The sequence below is a fragment of the Notolepis coatsorum genome, assembly GCF_963971535.1.
Source record: "Notolepis coatsorum genome assembly, chromosome: 1".
Taxonomy (NCBI): domain Eukaryota; kingdom Metazoa; phylum Chordata; class Actinopteri; order Aulopiformes; family Paralepididae; genus Notolepis; species Notolepis coatsorum.
In genome coordinates, this window is record NC_140165.1 from 212,275,039 (window position 1) to 212,292,722 (window position 17,684).

General features: G+C 43.5%; 1 protein-coding gene across 1 annotated transcript in view; it reads left to right on the forward strand.

Moving 5' to 3' along the window:
• Positions 1-17,684, forward strand: part of LOC311243757 (kin of IRRE-like protein 3) — a gene marked incomplete at both ends in the record, with an annotated part of 153,026 nt that overhangs the window by 12,400 nt on the left and 122,942 nt on the right. Inside the window, one exon of the mRNA XM_084333099.1 lies at positions 3,637-3,786. Within this exon, the coding sequence (XP_084189225.1) occupies positions 3,637-3,786 (150 nt within the window). The remainder of the gene's footprint in view (positions 1-3,636; positions 3,787-17,684) is intronic.

Here is a 17,684-nt window from a genome sequence, read left to right on the forward strand (position 1 = left end):
AATGCCGTTAGAAAATCAGGATCTCTGCTATCGATACGTGCTGGCTTTTCAACTGAAGCGGCCGCGCGCACTTATCCTGGGTCTCAAGTCTGGTTCGAGTTAACGAGACTGAATCCACATTCGAGGAACAGGAAAATCCCGGCTTCAAACATCGGGTTAACTGAATCTGGATAATGGGACTCTTGATCGACTTAGTTGAACCAGGTACGGGGAATAGGGAATTGTAACAGTATCTGTCCGGGTGTTAGCTAGTAGTCTGTGAGTGAAACTAACCACTTTCTCATCCTTGAGCTACACGTCTAAATATGATAATATGGATATACATAAACATATACTGTACATAAAATAATACATAAAAGTAATGTAGTCTACTAGAGGAAAGGCTTTAAAGTGTCTCAAGTCAACTCATATCCCACTACATGTACAGACATGATGAATTGAAAATGGGGGACCCTGATGTAAACAAGATGAAAGGCTTTCTCTGGTCTGCATCCCCTTAACAATTGTGTGTATTGAGCCATACTGTATTGTACCCATTCTGCAATCTGTTAATAACGTTTTCAATCAATCAATCAATGCATGCTGCTTTCTGAAGATTGCTTGGAGGTGCCAAGAAAACAAATTAACAGTATTTATAAGCGTGATTAATAACCAAATTAAACATTTTGTTTTATAAGGATGTTCAACCCCAATTACATTTATGGCATTATATTTATGAGAAAACAAATAAAAAGTTAGATGCAGTAAGGGGAAACTGGTGATAGGCTCTCGTAACCCCCGCACCCTTCACTTTCCACATGCCTGAGAAAGAGAGAGAGAGAGAGAGAGAGGACAGACATCTGTCTTCAGAAACTAGTTTAAGCCATTCAGTAAGCAGGATGTTTATGTGTCCCCATGGAGAGGTGTACCACAACACACTAATGCATATTCAGACAGCAGCTGAGAGGATGTTTTAAACACCATCCGACCTGACTGACTGATGTAAAATTGCCAGGTCTCTTGGATATAGTGCTGGTGTGCTATGTTATTAAACTATAAATCTCAGTAGTACACCACTGAAACATGTCAATCTCTAGCGGTGCCTGTTCACCGCCTCAATAAAAACCTCCTCGTTCTACAGAATGAATGAATGAATGAAAACTTTATTTAACAGATTGCAGAATGGGTACAATACAGTACGGCTCAATACATACAATTGTTAAGGGGATGCAGACCTGAGAAAGACGTTTGTCTTGTTTCCATCAGGGTCCCCCCAGAAGGCAGACCCCCCCCCCCCCACACACACGCACTACAGAGCAGTTAATCACAATCATTGTGAGAGTCATGAGAATATGTATGTTGTTTGTTTTCTTTGTTATATTAAAGTGATACATGTGTAACATCACATTTGGATTTTTACAAAAAAATATCACACAGCCACCCACAAGCAAAAACTCTTGTTGGATCCATGTTCATATGCCTGCCAACGCCTCACAGGATTTTGACACAGCATTGTTATACAGGAAGAGTCAAAGATACCAGGCCCCGTTCCCCGTACCTGGATAACTGAGTTAGCCGGATAACTTTCGGTCAAGCCTGACTTAAGCCGGACCTTCCCATTCCCCGACGCGCGATTGTCTAAATCACCATGACAACAGATCAAAAAGTTTGAGCCTGGTCGAGAGCAGGGTTAAGTTCAAGTTAGCCAGATGAACCATGGCCACGCCCCCGCAAAGAAGTGACAGCTTGTTTCCTGAAATGATTCTCACAGTCTAGGATCTGCATTATACCATTCTGAATTACGTTTTTGTGCTCCATTCTTCCAGAGGGGGCTTTTGAAATGTAAAATAGACCCAAAATGCTGATACTAAATTCACTTTGTCCTAAATAATGCACGTTATATATACCGTGGCGCTCGCTAGGTGCGATGTACACATTATGTGGTTATTTTAACAACGCGCAGCATTGCAAATGTGAATCCCGCGGGGATATCCTTAATGATTGAAACCTATCGCTCGTTTGGCTCTGATTCCTTTCATATTCTCCGCTGTGGATGAGGAGCGAGGAAGGAGAGGAGCGCCTGGATTTTGTTTCATTCAAGCATAAAATTTAAGTGTCTATGCGTGGATTGTGGATTTTGTGTGATATTGTAACTGGGATTAAAATGTCTGATGAGATGCGCTGTTTGACGGATTTGAGAAATTGAATGAGCCGTTGACGTCACATTAATGCATTTGAGAATAAAGAGATAAAACTTCATTCAAAAGAAAGAATATTCTAAACACGGGTCTCTCGTTCATTAATGTATAAACAATGAATGTATCCCATCTGGCACAGTGGCGCAGCGGTAGTTCTCAATCCTGGCAACCGGGCGACTGGTGTTCGAAACCCTGTGTTTCCAATATAATCTTTTGGAATATAATATTAATGATTATACGCAAAAGTAGCCTAGTTTTAAGTTAAAATATTATAAATCTACATGCATTGAGGATGTCATTCTTTATATAGCTCTCAACGTGCACCAAATTGAATTATTCCTACATTGCAAAAAGAAGGAAAAGACTAGGATTCGAACCCCGGTCGTCTGCGTGAAAGTCAAAAGGACAAGCCGTCACACCACAGTGCAGATAAATAAAAAATCCACCATACATCAATCAATGGATAAGAGAGCCATATCCTTATTCTGAAACAGTTGAACTAATTATTTTCGCTAGCAAGATCTCATTTGATTATTCAATGCATAAACCTACTGCCAGCAGGAACGTTTAAAGAAATATAATCTGATTGATTGGGGTAATGAGGGATTTAAAATTTGCCTATAGATTATGCATTTAACTTGTCGGCAAGGCTATTGAGCCGCCTGCAATCTGTAAAACAATCAATCAATCAATGCCGTTAGAAGATCAGGATTTCTGCTATCTACACCTGCTGTCTTTTCAACTGAAGCGGCCGCGCGCACTTATCCAGAGTCTCAAGTCTGGTTTGAGTTAACGAGACTGAATCAGCATTCGAGGAACAGGAAAATCCCGGCTTCAAACATCGGGTTAACTGAATCTGGATAATGGGACTCTTGATCGACTTAGTTGAACCAGGTACGGGGAATAGGGCCTAAGCTGTTCACTCACCGTGTTTTTTTTTCAATCGCATTTACATTCCTTGAATATAGCAGGTAAAGCGAACTCTGACTCTGATTCTCAAATATGTTAAGATAAGATGCAGTAAGATAAGACAATATAAGACAAGAAACAATACAATAAGATAAGATACAGTAAGATAAGATACAGTGAGATAAGATAAGATTAGATACAGTAAGATAAGATACAGTAAGATATGATACCATAAGATACAATAGGAAAATAAACAATACAATAAGATACTGTCAGACAAGACAAGAGATGATAATAAACAATACAATACGATAAGATACAGTAAGATAAGATAAGATACAGTGGAATAAGATGGGATAAGATAAGAAACAATACAGTAAGACAAGACAAGATAAGAAACAATACAATAAGACACATAATAAAATAAAAACACATTTAACATACAAGCTACAAGCCCAATTCCTTTCACATTACCGGGTTTGCCATTTTTTGTATTCGCGGCACGCACAGTCTAACACGCTGTTGACGAATCTGTGCGTTTGTGTTGCAGGCTACCCTCGCTACACAGTGATCGGGGACCACAGTTCAGGAGAACACCACCTGCGGATCCAGCGTGTGGAGCTGATGGATGACGCCATATTTGAGTGCCAAGCTATCCAGGCTGCCATGAGGTCTCGCCCCGCCCGCCTCACTGTGCTGGGTGAGTGTAGATTAAAACACACACACACACATGCAAACAAATGCACATACACACACACAGAAGCAACATCCAGGTGGAATGTGCCAATAACAACCTCTGTAGAAGAAGAAATGTTCAGGCACGGTATTTTCCCTTACAAGCAGCAGACTTTATTTTATCGAGCTTTTCTTATCTGGCAGACAGTGAGCATCATCAAACATTCCTTGATCGTACCTTCTTTCATTTCCTTTCCTTTGCATGCAGACTTCCATTCTCATTATTAAGCCTGAGAGGTTACTGGTTCTTAATTAAACTTTATTGGGTTATCATTCAGCGTTGTCAGTTCTGCCTTATTGGGCAGCATTAGTACCACCGCTGGCTCACATTCTCTCTCTCTCTCTCTCTCTCTCTCTCTCTCTCTCTCTCTCTCTCTCTCTCTCTATCTCTCTCTCTCTCTCTCTCTCTCTCTCTCTCTATCTCTCTCTCTCTCTCTCTCTCTCTCTCTCTCTCTCTCTCTCTATCTATCTATATCTCTCTCTCTATCTATCTATATCTCTCTCTATGTTCCTCTACCTCCAATACCCCCTTGGCACCAGACTATGGGCAATCAAAGGGAAGATGGTTGGAGTCAATGACAGAGAGAACAACGGTGGAGGTGGGGGGGGGGGGGGGGGGGTGCACAGACATTTGGGGGGGCAGGGGCTCAAGCAAAAAAGAAGGGCCCCCACCGCTGCCATCCATAATCATATCATGGGAGCTGTTCATTCTACTGAATAAGTCCATGAAGAAACCACAGATTTGACATGTTTTCCTGTAAGCAATGCAGTGTTCGGGTGTTTAGACCAACTCAGTCACATTAGATCAGTGGTTTCTTTGGTAAAGACACTTAGGGCTAGATCCACAATTCATTATGAATTGAAAGTAGGGTGCAACTAGCACTGTACAATCCATTCTTTGTGGATCTAGCCCACAGGCTGTGGTTTGTGGTTAGACCGTGGCTGTAGACACTAGACACTGGCAGTGCTGTGGAGGTTTTAATCATCTCAACCAGGGTTGTGAATCTGAGCAGGCCCCCGTTTTCTTTCAGTGTGGCATGAAGCATCACCTTGGATGGGAAGCTGGTGTGGAAGACCTTTTAACTCTGATTTCAGTTTATCCTCTTCCTCAACAACATAGAAGTCACACAGTGTGCTTGGATGGCTTGGTCAGCCTCAGGATTTGTGCTGCTTACCCGGTTGGCAGGAAGAAGAATGTGTTCTGTAGTATTCTTCCACAGATCTGAACTGGTGGCTGACTTCAGTGGATGTTGTGCAGTGTTGGAAATGCACTGGGACTTTTCTCTTCCTTCCTGAGCCCTGTTGAGGCTATCTGCCTTCTTAGATGCATTCTCAAATAGAGTCTCCTCAGACCTATTTGTTTTCAGGGTGTCCAGCACTCTGCAGTGGTCCAAATCTTTCTGCTGCATTTTTACATTTAGTCATTTAACTGATTTTAACCAAAGGAACTTACAAATTGTGTACAACAAGTCAGCAGGAGGGCTATACCTCTGGCGGCTAAGGGTAAGTGGCATTGTTTGTCTAGCAGTGCCGAACTTCATCATCATAACAGCATTGCGCCACATCGCCGCACATCCCTACTTCAGAAGGGAATTTCAGAACGAAATAATAAGATGCAGAAATATATTCCATCTTGTGAGATGAGACCATTGATGTCTCTCATGAAAAGCGAGTTTCAGTTGTTGTGCGATATGTACATGGAATGGAGATCAAAGGAAGACTCATTGATGTATGTCAGGTTGAAGTATGTCAGAAAATGAATCATGGACCTGGCACTTTCAACCGGGACCCGGCTCAGACAGTGTGATCTGCAGTGGACGTACAGGGCTTCTCATTGTGTGTGAAGACCCCTGTACAGGACATACCGTTGTAGCCTTGGCCGTGCATGTTCTTCATTTCAAAGCCATTTTCTTAGAGAACAGAGATAACCACGTTCTCAAACTCCTGGCCTGTGGTTATGTCTACATTATGGACCTGAATTGAGTCTTTCTTTGATCGTCATGTACATATCGCACAACAAATGAAATGTCATGCTCTTCATGAGAGACATCAGTGGTCTCATCTAACAAGATGGAATATATTATAAAATATTATTTCTTCATCTTTTATTTCCTTCCGAATTCCCTTCTGAAGTAGGTGCCCCGTGCCGCGATGGTGTCGTTTTCAGTTATGTTTGGCGGCAGTGACGCTTGAGGCCTTTTCTTTGACGTTTCCATTTTTTTAAAACAGCATCTAAATGCAGATTCATGATGCTGTCATACTGAGTTTCACCAAGTCAAGGAAGTTCCCTGGGTTTTTACTGGAACTTGTCTCATCATAAAAGCCTGTCCCTGTCGTGCGTGATGCATGGTGATGTCTATTAGACGGTCAGGATTTGCCTATTCCTGAGTGTCACGCTCTCGCTCTCTCTTTCCCCTGGTATCAGAGACATCAAACGCAGGTAAGTATTCCCACCTGATCATGCTGCTTGTGGGCCTATGTGCCAGAATGTTGGCTGTTTTTTCCAATGGCAATGCTTCCACCTACTTATTTTGCTCTTGAATCCTTCCTCGGTGAGGAAAAGCAGGCAACTGAAACAGTTCATGGTGATTCGTTATAAAATAGGTTCTCTCAGATTCATATTCCATTTGAATCATTTCATATTTTATGATATTTTTACAATAATAATGCTATGGCGTTACAACCTAACGCCAATAAATCACTGATTATTAACAAGTGGTGGTAAATATGATGACAAGATAATTATTGTATTGGAGAGACTGAATGAATTGATACCCAACTCAACCATTAAGTGGCATAGGCTACTTGACAAATACAGAACAGGCAATACAAGAGAGGTTAGTTTCACCCAATATGTCCTGGCCCCACATACCAGCTGGTCTGGTCTGGTCATCCTCACATCTTCTCTAAGTTCTGTCTCAGCTTGACCCTCCTACTGCAACTCACCATAGAAGGGCATGTGACCAGAGACCCCAATGTCTCCCAACACCCCCACCAGCTGTTTTTCCCATAGTGTGGCCTGTCTAACTTCCTGAATTAAAGTTTAAGAACATCTGTTCTGTGACCACCCCACCCCAGTATTCAACATGCTCATCTCATATGCATGTGAGATTAATTTCCCTCATAGAGATGGTCGAGGTGAGACCTATATAAACCCCAATACCAAGATGTCATTGATTGAAATTCCTTTCTCATAATGTAAAGGCTGTGCCTGATCCAGGTCACACACCCCCCACACACCCCCCTGCCACCAGGTCACACACCCCCCTGCCTCCAGGTCACACACCCCCCTGCCTCCAGGTCACACACCCCCCTGCCTCCAGGTCACACACCCCCCACACATCCCCCTGCCACCAGGTCACACACCCCCCTGCCTCCAGGTCACACACCCCCCTGCCACCAGGTCACACACCCCCCTGCCTCCAGGTCACACACCCCCCTGCCTCCAGGTCACACACCCCCCTGCCACCAGGTCACACATCCCCCTGCCACCAGGTCACACATCCCCCTGCCTCCAGGTCACACATCCCCCTGCCACCAGGTCAAACATCCCACACACATCCCCCTGCCTCCAGGTCACACATCCCACACACATCCCCCTGCCTCCAGGTCACACATCCCACACACATCCCCCTGCCTCCAGGTGACACACCCCCCTGCCTCCAGGTCACACACCCCCCTGCCTCCAGGTCACACATCCCACACACATCCCCCTGCCTCCAGGTCACACATCCCTGCCTCCAGGTCACACATCCCCCTGCCTCCAGGTCACACACCCCCCTGCCTCCAGGTCACACATCCCCCACACCCCCCCCTGCCTCCAGGTCACACATCCCCCTGCCTCCAGGTCACACACCCCCCTGCCTCCAGGTCACACATCCCCCACACACCCCCCTGCCTCCAGGTCACACATCCCCCACACACCCCCCTGCCTCCAGGTTACACATCCCCCACACACCCCCCTGCCTCCAGGTCACACACCCCCCTGCCTCCAGGTCACACATCCCCCACACACCCCCCTGCCTCCAGGTTACACATCCCCCACACACCCCCCTGCCTCCAGGTCACACACCCCCCTGCCTCCAGGTCACACATCCCCCACACACCCCCCTGCCACCAGGTCACACATCCCCCTGCCTCCAGGTCACACATCCCCCTGCCTCCAGGTCACACATGCCCCTGCCTCCAGGTCACACATCCCCCTGCCACCAGGTCACACATCCCCCTGCCTCCAGGTCACACATCCCCCTGCCTCCAGGTCACACATCCCCCTGCCTCCAGGTCACACATGCCCCTGCCTCCAGGTCACACATTTCTCCCTCACCCACAACTCTTAGGGGGCTTTCACACTAGCCATTCGGGGTCGAATCAGAGCACGATCGCACCAAAATAGGGTGTGATCGTCCCTGATGAGAACGCCCCCCCGTCCCTGTCCCCAGGGACGCTGATTCGCTCCAAACCTGGACCGCTGGAATAGGTGGTTTCGGGTGCGCGCCAGTGTCCCAGACGAGGGAGCGGGGGCGTGGTGTGCAAGCTTACTGTAATGCTTTCATGCTTGCGTGAATTTTGGGCAGATAAAAACATACAGCAAAAACTGGACAATACCCACAAAAACGATATCTATGGGCAATTTGGCGAGTTCAGACCTCAACCAAACAAGCATGTTGAGCCTCACGGCTCAGTGGATGAAAACTTTGAGATGAAGCCATGTTACAAGAACAAGACTTCCCTGGCTCGCATTAGGCTTGGCAATTTTGTTTGCCATTGCTATGTCTATACATTGGTTTCTTGTTCGAATGCATTTATTTCTATAGACCAGTGACATGCAATATAATTGACGCGAGCAATGGGCTAACGTTAGCTGCTAAGTTATCCCATAAATAGGCTAAGCTAACTAGCGTAACCCAGGAAACTCTCAAAGCGGACTCCACACCAGTTCCATTCGTGAAGAAAGGGGGTGGGTTACATTGACAAGGCTTGACAACAGAGGTTCAAATATAACTTCATATTTATTGGTTATTCATTTTTTTATATCAGCATCCAGTTTCCATCACCGTGTGTTAAACTCTTCCTGTGTTGTCATTTGAGTGTGACATCATCGCCTACGGCAGTTTACACGCTCAAAACGCAAACCATAAACAAAACCCGGAGCGCACCAAAACTGCAGTGTGTACGCAAACTAGAGGGGGGAGAGGGAGGGGGGGAGTTCGCACCCAAGGACGGACTGAGGACGGAGCGGAGCAGCCGCTCCTAATGACAAAGCCCCCTTAAGTGTGTTATAAGACTAGATTACCCCTAATCAAATAATGGCTCAAGATTATATAATTTTATGGTGAACTCTGTCACATCACATAGCATCATGGGCAGTTGTGTACTCAGATTGTTCGAATGCCATCTCTTCCCAGAATGTCTGCCGCTCTGTATTCTTGGGTATGTAATGTCAGGTTGGCACGGTCGCCGTCACTGCACTTAATATTCTGCTTCTGAACGTGGGCAGGATCTGTTGGGTATTGCAGAGAGATTTGAGATAGCCTCATCTCCATTATTGGCAGCAGATTATTCGACCTGGCTCCCGTTCTGTGGCCTCCTCTCGTGCACAATCAGCTGCGGCTGCTCCTCCTATCTCCATCGCATCCTCTTCTTGACCCGCAGTTTCACAAAGGCCCTGAGACGATCCGGTTGCAGAGGCCCCTGTAATGTCTTCTGCATCACATGTGGGCTCCTTATCAGGGGACAATTATATTAATATATATATATATATATATATATATATATATATATATATATATATATATATATATATATATATATATATAATATATATTATATCTCTCTACAAATTAGAATAATTCCTTTCATCCGCCATAGTGCTACTAGCTGGCCTGAGCCACGCAGGGGAGAGCTACTGTGGGCTGCCTGCTGTAGCCCCCCCCCCCCCCATCTTTCTAATTATTAACCCTTTCACTACGACACTACAGAATGTTAACCTTTCACTACCACACTATAGACGGTTAACAATTTTCATGGATACTACTATACTACATTGCCTTCTTTATTTGATCGAATTTCAATAAAAAAATAAAGAACAAATTAAATACAATTAACACATAAAAATTGGCACTTTCTGACTCAGAGGGCAAAAGGGCGGGGGCTCAAGTCCCCCTTGGGCCCTATCTGTGCACATGCATGGGAGGGAAAGAAGGGGGTCCGCCTTATTGATCTGGGCTAATGAAAAGTGAAACTAATGACTTGTAGGGGAGGAGGCAGCTGGAGACACGGAGGAAAGGAAAGACAAATTGCATCCCTGCGTCTCTGCGGCTGACACCCCCCGTCCCCCGGCACAAATGGATATAAAGGAATAATTATGAATAAGTTTAGCGGTGTGTGAACATTCCACCGCCCTGACTTCTTTCTACAAGCCCCTTTTCCCGCCTCGAAAGTTCACCCACTTTCGATCCCGCAGAGTTCACAGTTGCGTACAGTTGTTTGAACGTACAGCTCGAGGAGGGAGGAAGGAGAAGAGAACGATTCCACGTTGCTCCTCCATACACCTCCGTTTAACCTGTCGACTGGAGTGAGCCCCTTAACACTTTGAGTGCCAGCAGGGGGCGCCAGAAATAGCGCTTGAGTGTCAGCTCTGTAGTCAATGGGAGGGCGGTCACATTTGCGAACGCATAAACTATATCTTAAATTATGGCTATGTGTCTAATACGCCCGTCGCTTATCAATGACTTGTTTGCAGTCAACATTGTCAAAACGGATTGTTTTTTAATCGGTTCATTTCCGTTTTATACCATTTTGAAAAACGCAATTTTTTTTTAACTTCCAGAAGAAAGAAAATGCAGGAATCGCGCTTTACTGGAATACACAAAACACGTTGTTATTTTTCGGCCTATTTATGAATCGTTTTCAAATAAACGCTAGATTATCGATAGTATATGTGTACTTATGCACGCTAGAGCAGCGGGCTGAAAAATCGATTATCTTATCAGCACACACACACTCACAGCCACACACACACATATGGAACACGCTGAGATATAGGTGAATAAAACTCTGATTATCCCAAGACTGGTAAAATAGATTCCTTACCTCAGATCAGATGTTCTCCAAAAAGATTATTCCAATTCCTGATCGCCATTCCAAATATCGATCTCGTTTATTGATCCAACGCTGGCTACTGGTAACACATATTCCACGCTGTTCTGAGGGTGGGCAATGACTGGGATCGTCTCCGGTTACATGCCTGACAAGTAAAATGTGGATTCCGGACTCTTTTTTTCCCATCCATTTCATTCAGTCCAATCCAATGGGTGCAATACCATCCGGAGAGACGATAGGGGGCGGTGTTTTCCCTGTTCGAGCTCAGACAGATCCCCACTGGTAACGTGAGGCTAGATTGATGAAAAATTAATGGAAATCAATAATAAAAAAAAATTACGATTAAATAACGAGATTTCTCGTTCTTGGCACTCAACGCATGGCATGAACTAACGAGATTTCTCAAGTAATATTAAGGAATATGACGGTTAACGGTGTAAACCTTCGTCCACTTAGAGCTTCAGAGGGACTTTTTAGTAACTCTGAGCCCTTCCTCTTGAACCACGCAGCGTTCCGCTAGACTTGGCGGGGAGATTCAAGGCCTCATTATGAATTAAAGGAAAGGAATGTGAATCACTACCCACTTTCAAAACCACTCTCAAAGAGCACCTACGGGAGACTGCAATTCGAAACTGGCCCCTGTAAATGTCCTAACCAAACCCCCTCCAATGTACAGTAAATGTCCTAACCCAACCCCCTCCAATGTACAGTTACCCCCCCACCCCACCCACCCAACCACCTCCAATGTACAGTTTCCCCCCACTCCCACCCCACCCCACCTACCCAACCCCCCACCCCACCTCCTCCAATGTACAGTTTCTTCGTCAAATGTATATACTCTCTTTTTTAGACTATTTTTGTATTTTGATTTGAGCAGTACTGTCTATCTGTAGGCCTATGTCATGTATGTCATATATGTTATGATGAATTGAAAATGGGGGACCCTGATGTAAACAAGACGAAAGTCTTTCTCTGGTCTGCATCCCCTTAACAATTGTGTGTATTGAGCTGTACTGTATTGTACCCATTCTGCAATCTGTTAATACAATTTTCAATCAATCAATCAATTCAATGAACTGATCATCAATAAGAGAGTGAAATCCGTTTTGTTTCAACACCTCTTTGGCAGTTTAGCGTGAAAAGGTTTACCATCACTCCTCAGAAGATGACTCTGTTTAACCCTTCTCCCCACCTTGGCCCACCCCTCAACCCTGGGTGTATACAGCGTAGTGCTGACTCCAGGGAAGGCCCTTAGCTGAGATACAGCAGGGTAATAGTGTAAGTGTATGCGAGGGCTGTGTCACTGTGCCAAGCCAACTCTACACTTTCAATTACCCCCCAGTGGTGGCATCGAGTGTTTATATCGACTTGGAAGACAGTGATGGTCCCCCACCCACCTACAGTATGAACACGCACGCACGCACGCACGCACGCACACCCACACACACACACACACACACACACACACACACACACACACACACACACACACACACACACACACACACACACACACACACACACACACACACACACACACACACACACACACACACACACACACACACACAGACACACACACAGACACACACACACACACACATTATACTTCAATTGATTGACTGAACACTTTCTGTTTACGTACTCTTGACTTTTCTATTTTATACTTTTTATCTATTTTATCTAGCACACTCTCAGGAGCTCATACAGAAAAAAGCATTTCATGGAAAAGTATTCTGTATTTTACTATGACAAGTTCAACTATTAAAGGAACTTGAAACTTGAAACTCAAGTGTCCCTTTATAACGTAATCCCCTTGGGAAAATCCAGGTGTCATACCAGTGTGCGGGGAGGGGGGATACAGGCAAAACCATTGTCTTGAGCTATGCTGATTATTGTATTTTATTATTATTATTATTATTATTATTATTATTATTATTATTATTATTATTATTATTATTATTATTATTATTATTATTATTATTATTATTATTATTATTATTATTATTATTATTATTATTATTATTATTATTATTATTATTATTATTATTATTATTATTATTATTATTATTATTATTATTATTATTATTATTATTATTATTATTATTATTATTATTATTATTATTATTATTATTATTATTATTATTATTATTATTATTATTATTATTATTATTATTATTATTATTATTATTATTATTATTATTATTATTATTATTATAATTTTTTATTTATTTTTTGTTATTACAAATGTGTGTGTTTGTTTTGTGGTTGAAATGTTCGAGATAAAAATAAAGATCAAGAAGGGGTAATAACAGCAATAGTAATAGTAATGAACAAAGAACATAGTACGTAGTAATAACAATAATCAGTAATAATAGTGGTGATAGTATACATGATCCATAACGTAGTAGCACACTGCACCAGAGTCACACAGTTTTCCTGTTCTCCAGTCATGCCGGCGGTTGTGGAGCCTGATGGCTACTGGCATGAAGGACTGGCCGATGCGGCTTATGGTGCGTGTGTCGGGCGGGGTGCGGGGGGGGGGGGTAAGTCTATGGCTGAACGTGCTCCTCATCTTGGCTAGCTCCTTTCCTCGGATTCCTCTCTGCCACCACCTCTAGTTTCTATCATATTACTATCATATAATTTCTATCAACCTCTCACCTGACAATAAAAGTAATATAAAAGCCCTCTATCTAATCTCTCTATACTGTAGCTCATCTCCTCTATATATTCTCTCTGAAGCTAATCTCCTCTATATAATATATATCTAAAGCTCATCTCCTCGTATCTAATATATCTCTCAAGCTCATCTCCTCTATCTAATATCTCTCTAAAGCTCATCTCCTCTATATAATATAATCTATAAAGCCCATATCCTCTATCTAATATATCTCGAAATAACCCATTCCCTCTATCTAATATCTGTCTAAAGTTCATCTCCTCTATCTAATATCTGTCTAAAGTCCATCTCCTCTATCTAATATCTGTCTAAAGTCCATCTCCTCTATCTAATATCTGTCTAAAGTTAATATCCTCTATCTATTATCTCTCTAAAGCATCTGTCCTCTATATAATATCTCTCTAAAGCCTCTATCTTTTATCTAATATATCTCTATAGCCCTTCCTCTTTATCTAATATCCATCTAAAGCTCATCTCCTCTGTGTAATATTTCTTTCCAGCTCTTCAAGTCACATTAGAGGAACGTTCTCTTCTTGACTTTGATAACAAAGGAACAGAAAGCTCATAACGCAGACAGTGGCTAACATTTAGAAAAAAGTAGCCAAAGTAAGTAATCAAAAGGTTGCTAGTTTGATCCCCGGTTCTGACACTGGCAATACTGCTGAAGTGACCCTGAGAAAGTGCCATATGTAGACTGCCAACCGGCTCAAAGAACGGGAACATCATAAATACTGTGATACAATACAATACAACAGACGGCTACTTGCAGTGTCAATGTGGTCGTACTGAATCTGTCCTTGTAAAGAATGAAAGCATTCATAAATTAACAGGTCTACTGTACACTCCTTGCAAAGAATTACCAACAAAGACCCGAGAGACGGTTTGGTGAACTTGCCCCCATCAGAGAGCAGCCATGGGATGTTGGCTGAACCCCGAAGGCCAAAGGGGAATCAAGGTCTTGTGAATTAGTCATGAAGGTGGAGAACGGAAGGGTTCTGATCCAGAGGTATGGTACCCCAGAGGCTAATTATATCCCCTGCAGCAAGCTGGCACTGTTCCAAACCTCTGCCTTAATGCACTTACCTTTACTCTGGAGGAGATCTCACGTCGATCACTGAGGCCTCTGTGTAGCTAAACAGTGACCCGTGTTGCTCTTTCTTAGAAGAAAAAGCTTGTCCACCTTTTTTTCAAAAATGAAAACAAAACAACAACAACAACAACAACAACAACAACAACAACAACAACAACAACAACAACAACAACAACAACAACAACAACAACAACAACAACAACAGGGGGTATCTCTTTCATTGTTGCAGTGAAACATGGCGCCTGTTATTGATTTATTTTGTGACATTTTACAATAATCCTCTGTCTGTCTGTCTCTCTCTAAGATGAAAAATGTGATTAAAGGGATGTAACCTAATGTGCAAAGTATATTGTATATTAATAACTCGTTTCTGGTAACTGAAGTTGCCCATCAAGATATATATTTACTCCCCCAGAGCTAAACTTCAAAGAAAACAGACGTTCCAAATTAATAAATTATTAATTACTGCATTGGGTATAGGCTGTTGTCTTAGTGTTAATTGCAGGTTTTCTCACGTCTGAGGTTCCTTGGCAGTCCTCTCACCTTTGTTTCTGAGTTTAAAGCCGAAAGCTCTCACCTTATTAACTTGTAACTGCAAGGCCAGGGATGTGACAAAACACTGATGCTTAAAACAGTTTTCTGCAGCAGACAGAAAACAACCAAGAGTATAATCTACTTGATCATATAATCGGTTGTGTCTGTCTGTCTGTCTGTCTGTCTGTCTGTCTGTCTGTCTGTCTGTCTGTCTGTCTGTCTGTCTGTCTGTCTGTCTGTCTGTCTGTCTGTCTGTCTGTCTGTCTGTCTGTCTGTCTGTCTGCCTGTCTGTCTGTCTGTCTGTCTGTCTGTCTGTCTGTCTGTCTGTCTGTCTGTCTGTCTGTCTGTCTGTCTGTCTGTCTGTCTGTCTGTCTGTCTGTCTGTCTGTCTGTCTGTCTGTCTGTCTTCTGTGATCTGTTTGCAGCTAATCTCACAAACAACAGGGCCAATGAAACATTGTATGTACTGTAGGCTGACAGCAGGACATTATAAAGGCCAAGGACTTGAATGTCAATCATTATCCATTGAAATACATATTCAGTATGAGAAGTTACACCTTTTTAACACAAGAGGGTGATACTACACAGGTTCGCTGCTCAGAACCTCCAGGAATTGTCTCTCTGGCCCATATTTCCAACATGGACATGGAACCTATTGCCATTGCTATATCTGCATTAAAAACATTCATGAACTATCGGGGGGGGGGGGGGGGGGGGTGCCCAGTAGAGCAGAGATGTCTGCCACTATACTATACTCACTACTGAATGCATATTTACATAGCAAATATGGTTCCTCAACCGTCATCAAGTGCAAATGGAAATAGTGTTATTTCTTCTAAAATATTAAATTAAGATGGTGATGCATTTACACATAATGTTTTATGTCTTCCACTGCTGTGTCTTCAAGATGTGTGTTAGTCACCACCATGTTGATGCAGTCGCTGGCAGTTCAATTTGTATCAAGACTGAATTTCCAGAATTGCAACAACCATTTTATCATAGTAGGCTTTTTCAACAATGTGGGCATAGCAAAATATGAGATTTCAATGCCCCTTAGTTTCAAGTTCAAGTTCAAGTTTCTTTAATAGTTGTCATACAGAAGTACAGAATACTTTTATACAAAATGCTTCTTACTGTTACGCTCCAGAGACTGTGCTAGACAAGATAAGTATGAAATAACATAGTATAGCATGTAAATTAGAAGTAAAATGAGGTCACAGTGTTCAGTATAGACATAAGTACAATGTTCAATGCAGAATAGACGTAACTGAGTTACCATATAATATACAATATACTATGCAGTGTACTAATATACAATCCTATATAGTGCAAAGCAGAAATGGGATGAGGTACAATTTAGGTACAATTTACATTAAGGTGTACGAGTTGTAGTGCAAATCCTTTATCAATAAATATAAAGTGTGGAGTGGGTGCTGCAGTGTGTTTGTTTAAAGTGGGTGTGTGCGTGTGGATGTGTGTGCTATGTGCATTTGATGGTTGTTGTGTAGTGTTTATTGTTCGTTGAGCAGCCTGATGGCCTGGGGATAGAAGCTTCTTCTGAGTCTTTCTGTGCTCGTCTTGAGACTCCTGTATCGCTTGCCTGACCGCAGCAGTTCAAAGAGGCAGTTGTTCGGGTGGCTGGAGTCCTTAATGATTCTCTTAGCCTTACCCCTGCACCGCTTGTTGTAAATGTTCTGGAGGGTGGGGAGCCCCCCTCCAATTGTGCGTTCGGCTGAACGTGTCACTCTTTGTAGTCTGCTTCGGTCTTGTGCAGTGCTATTCCCAAACCAGGAGGTGATGTTGCCAGTCAGGATGCTCTCTATTGTACATGAGTAGAAGTTCTTAAGGATCTTCTGACTGACTTGGAACTTCCTTAGGCGCCTGAGGAAGTAGAGGCGTTGTCGTGCCTTCTTCACAACACTGTCAATGTGTGTGGTCCATGTCAAGTCCTCGGATATGTGGGCTCCGAGGTACTTAAAGCTGTTCACTCTCTCAACCGGTGCCCCGTCGATGCTGAGGGTGCTGTAGTCCTTGACCCCCGACCTCCTGAAGTCCACAATCATCTCCTTTGTTTTGCTGACGTTCAGGGAGAGGCTGTTTTCCTGGCACCATCCCGCCAGGACCTTGACCTCTTCCAGGTAGGCCCTCTCGTCGTTTGCAGAGATCAGGCCCACCACTACTGTGTCGTCAGCAAATTTGATGATTGTGTTGTTACTCCGCTGAGCCACACAGTCGTGTGTGTACAGGAAGTAGAGGAGGGGACTCAGAACACAGCCCTGGGGGGCCCCTATGTTGAGGGTGATGGATGAGGAGGTGCAGTTGCCTGCTCTCACCACCTGGGATCTGCCCGTCAGGAAGTCCAAGACCCACTGGCAGAGGTCATAGTTCAAGCCCAGGTCCCTGAGCTTGGCTATGAGTTTGGAGGGGACTATGGTATTGAATGCCGAGCTGTAGTC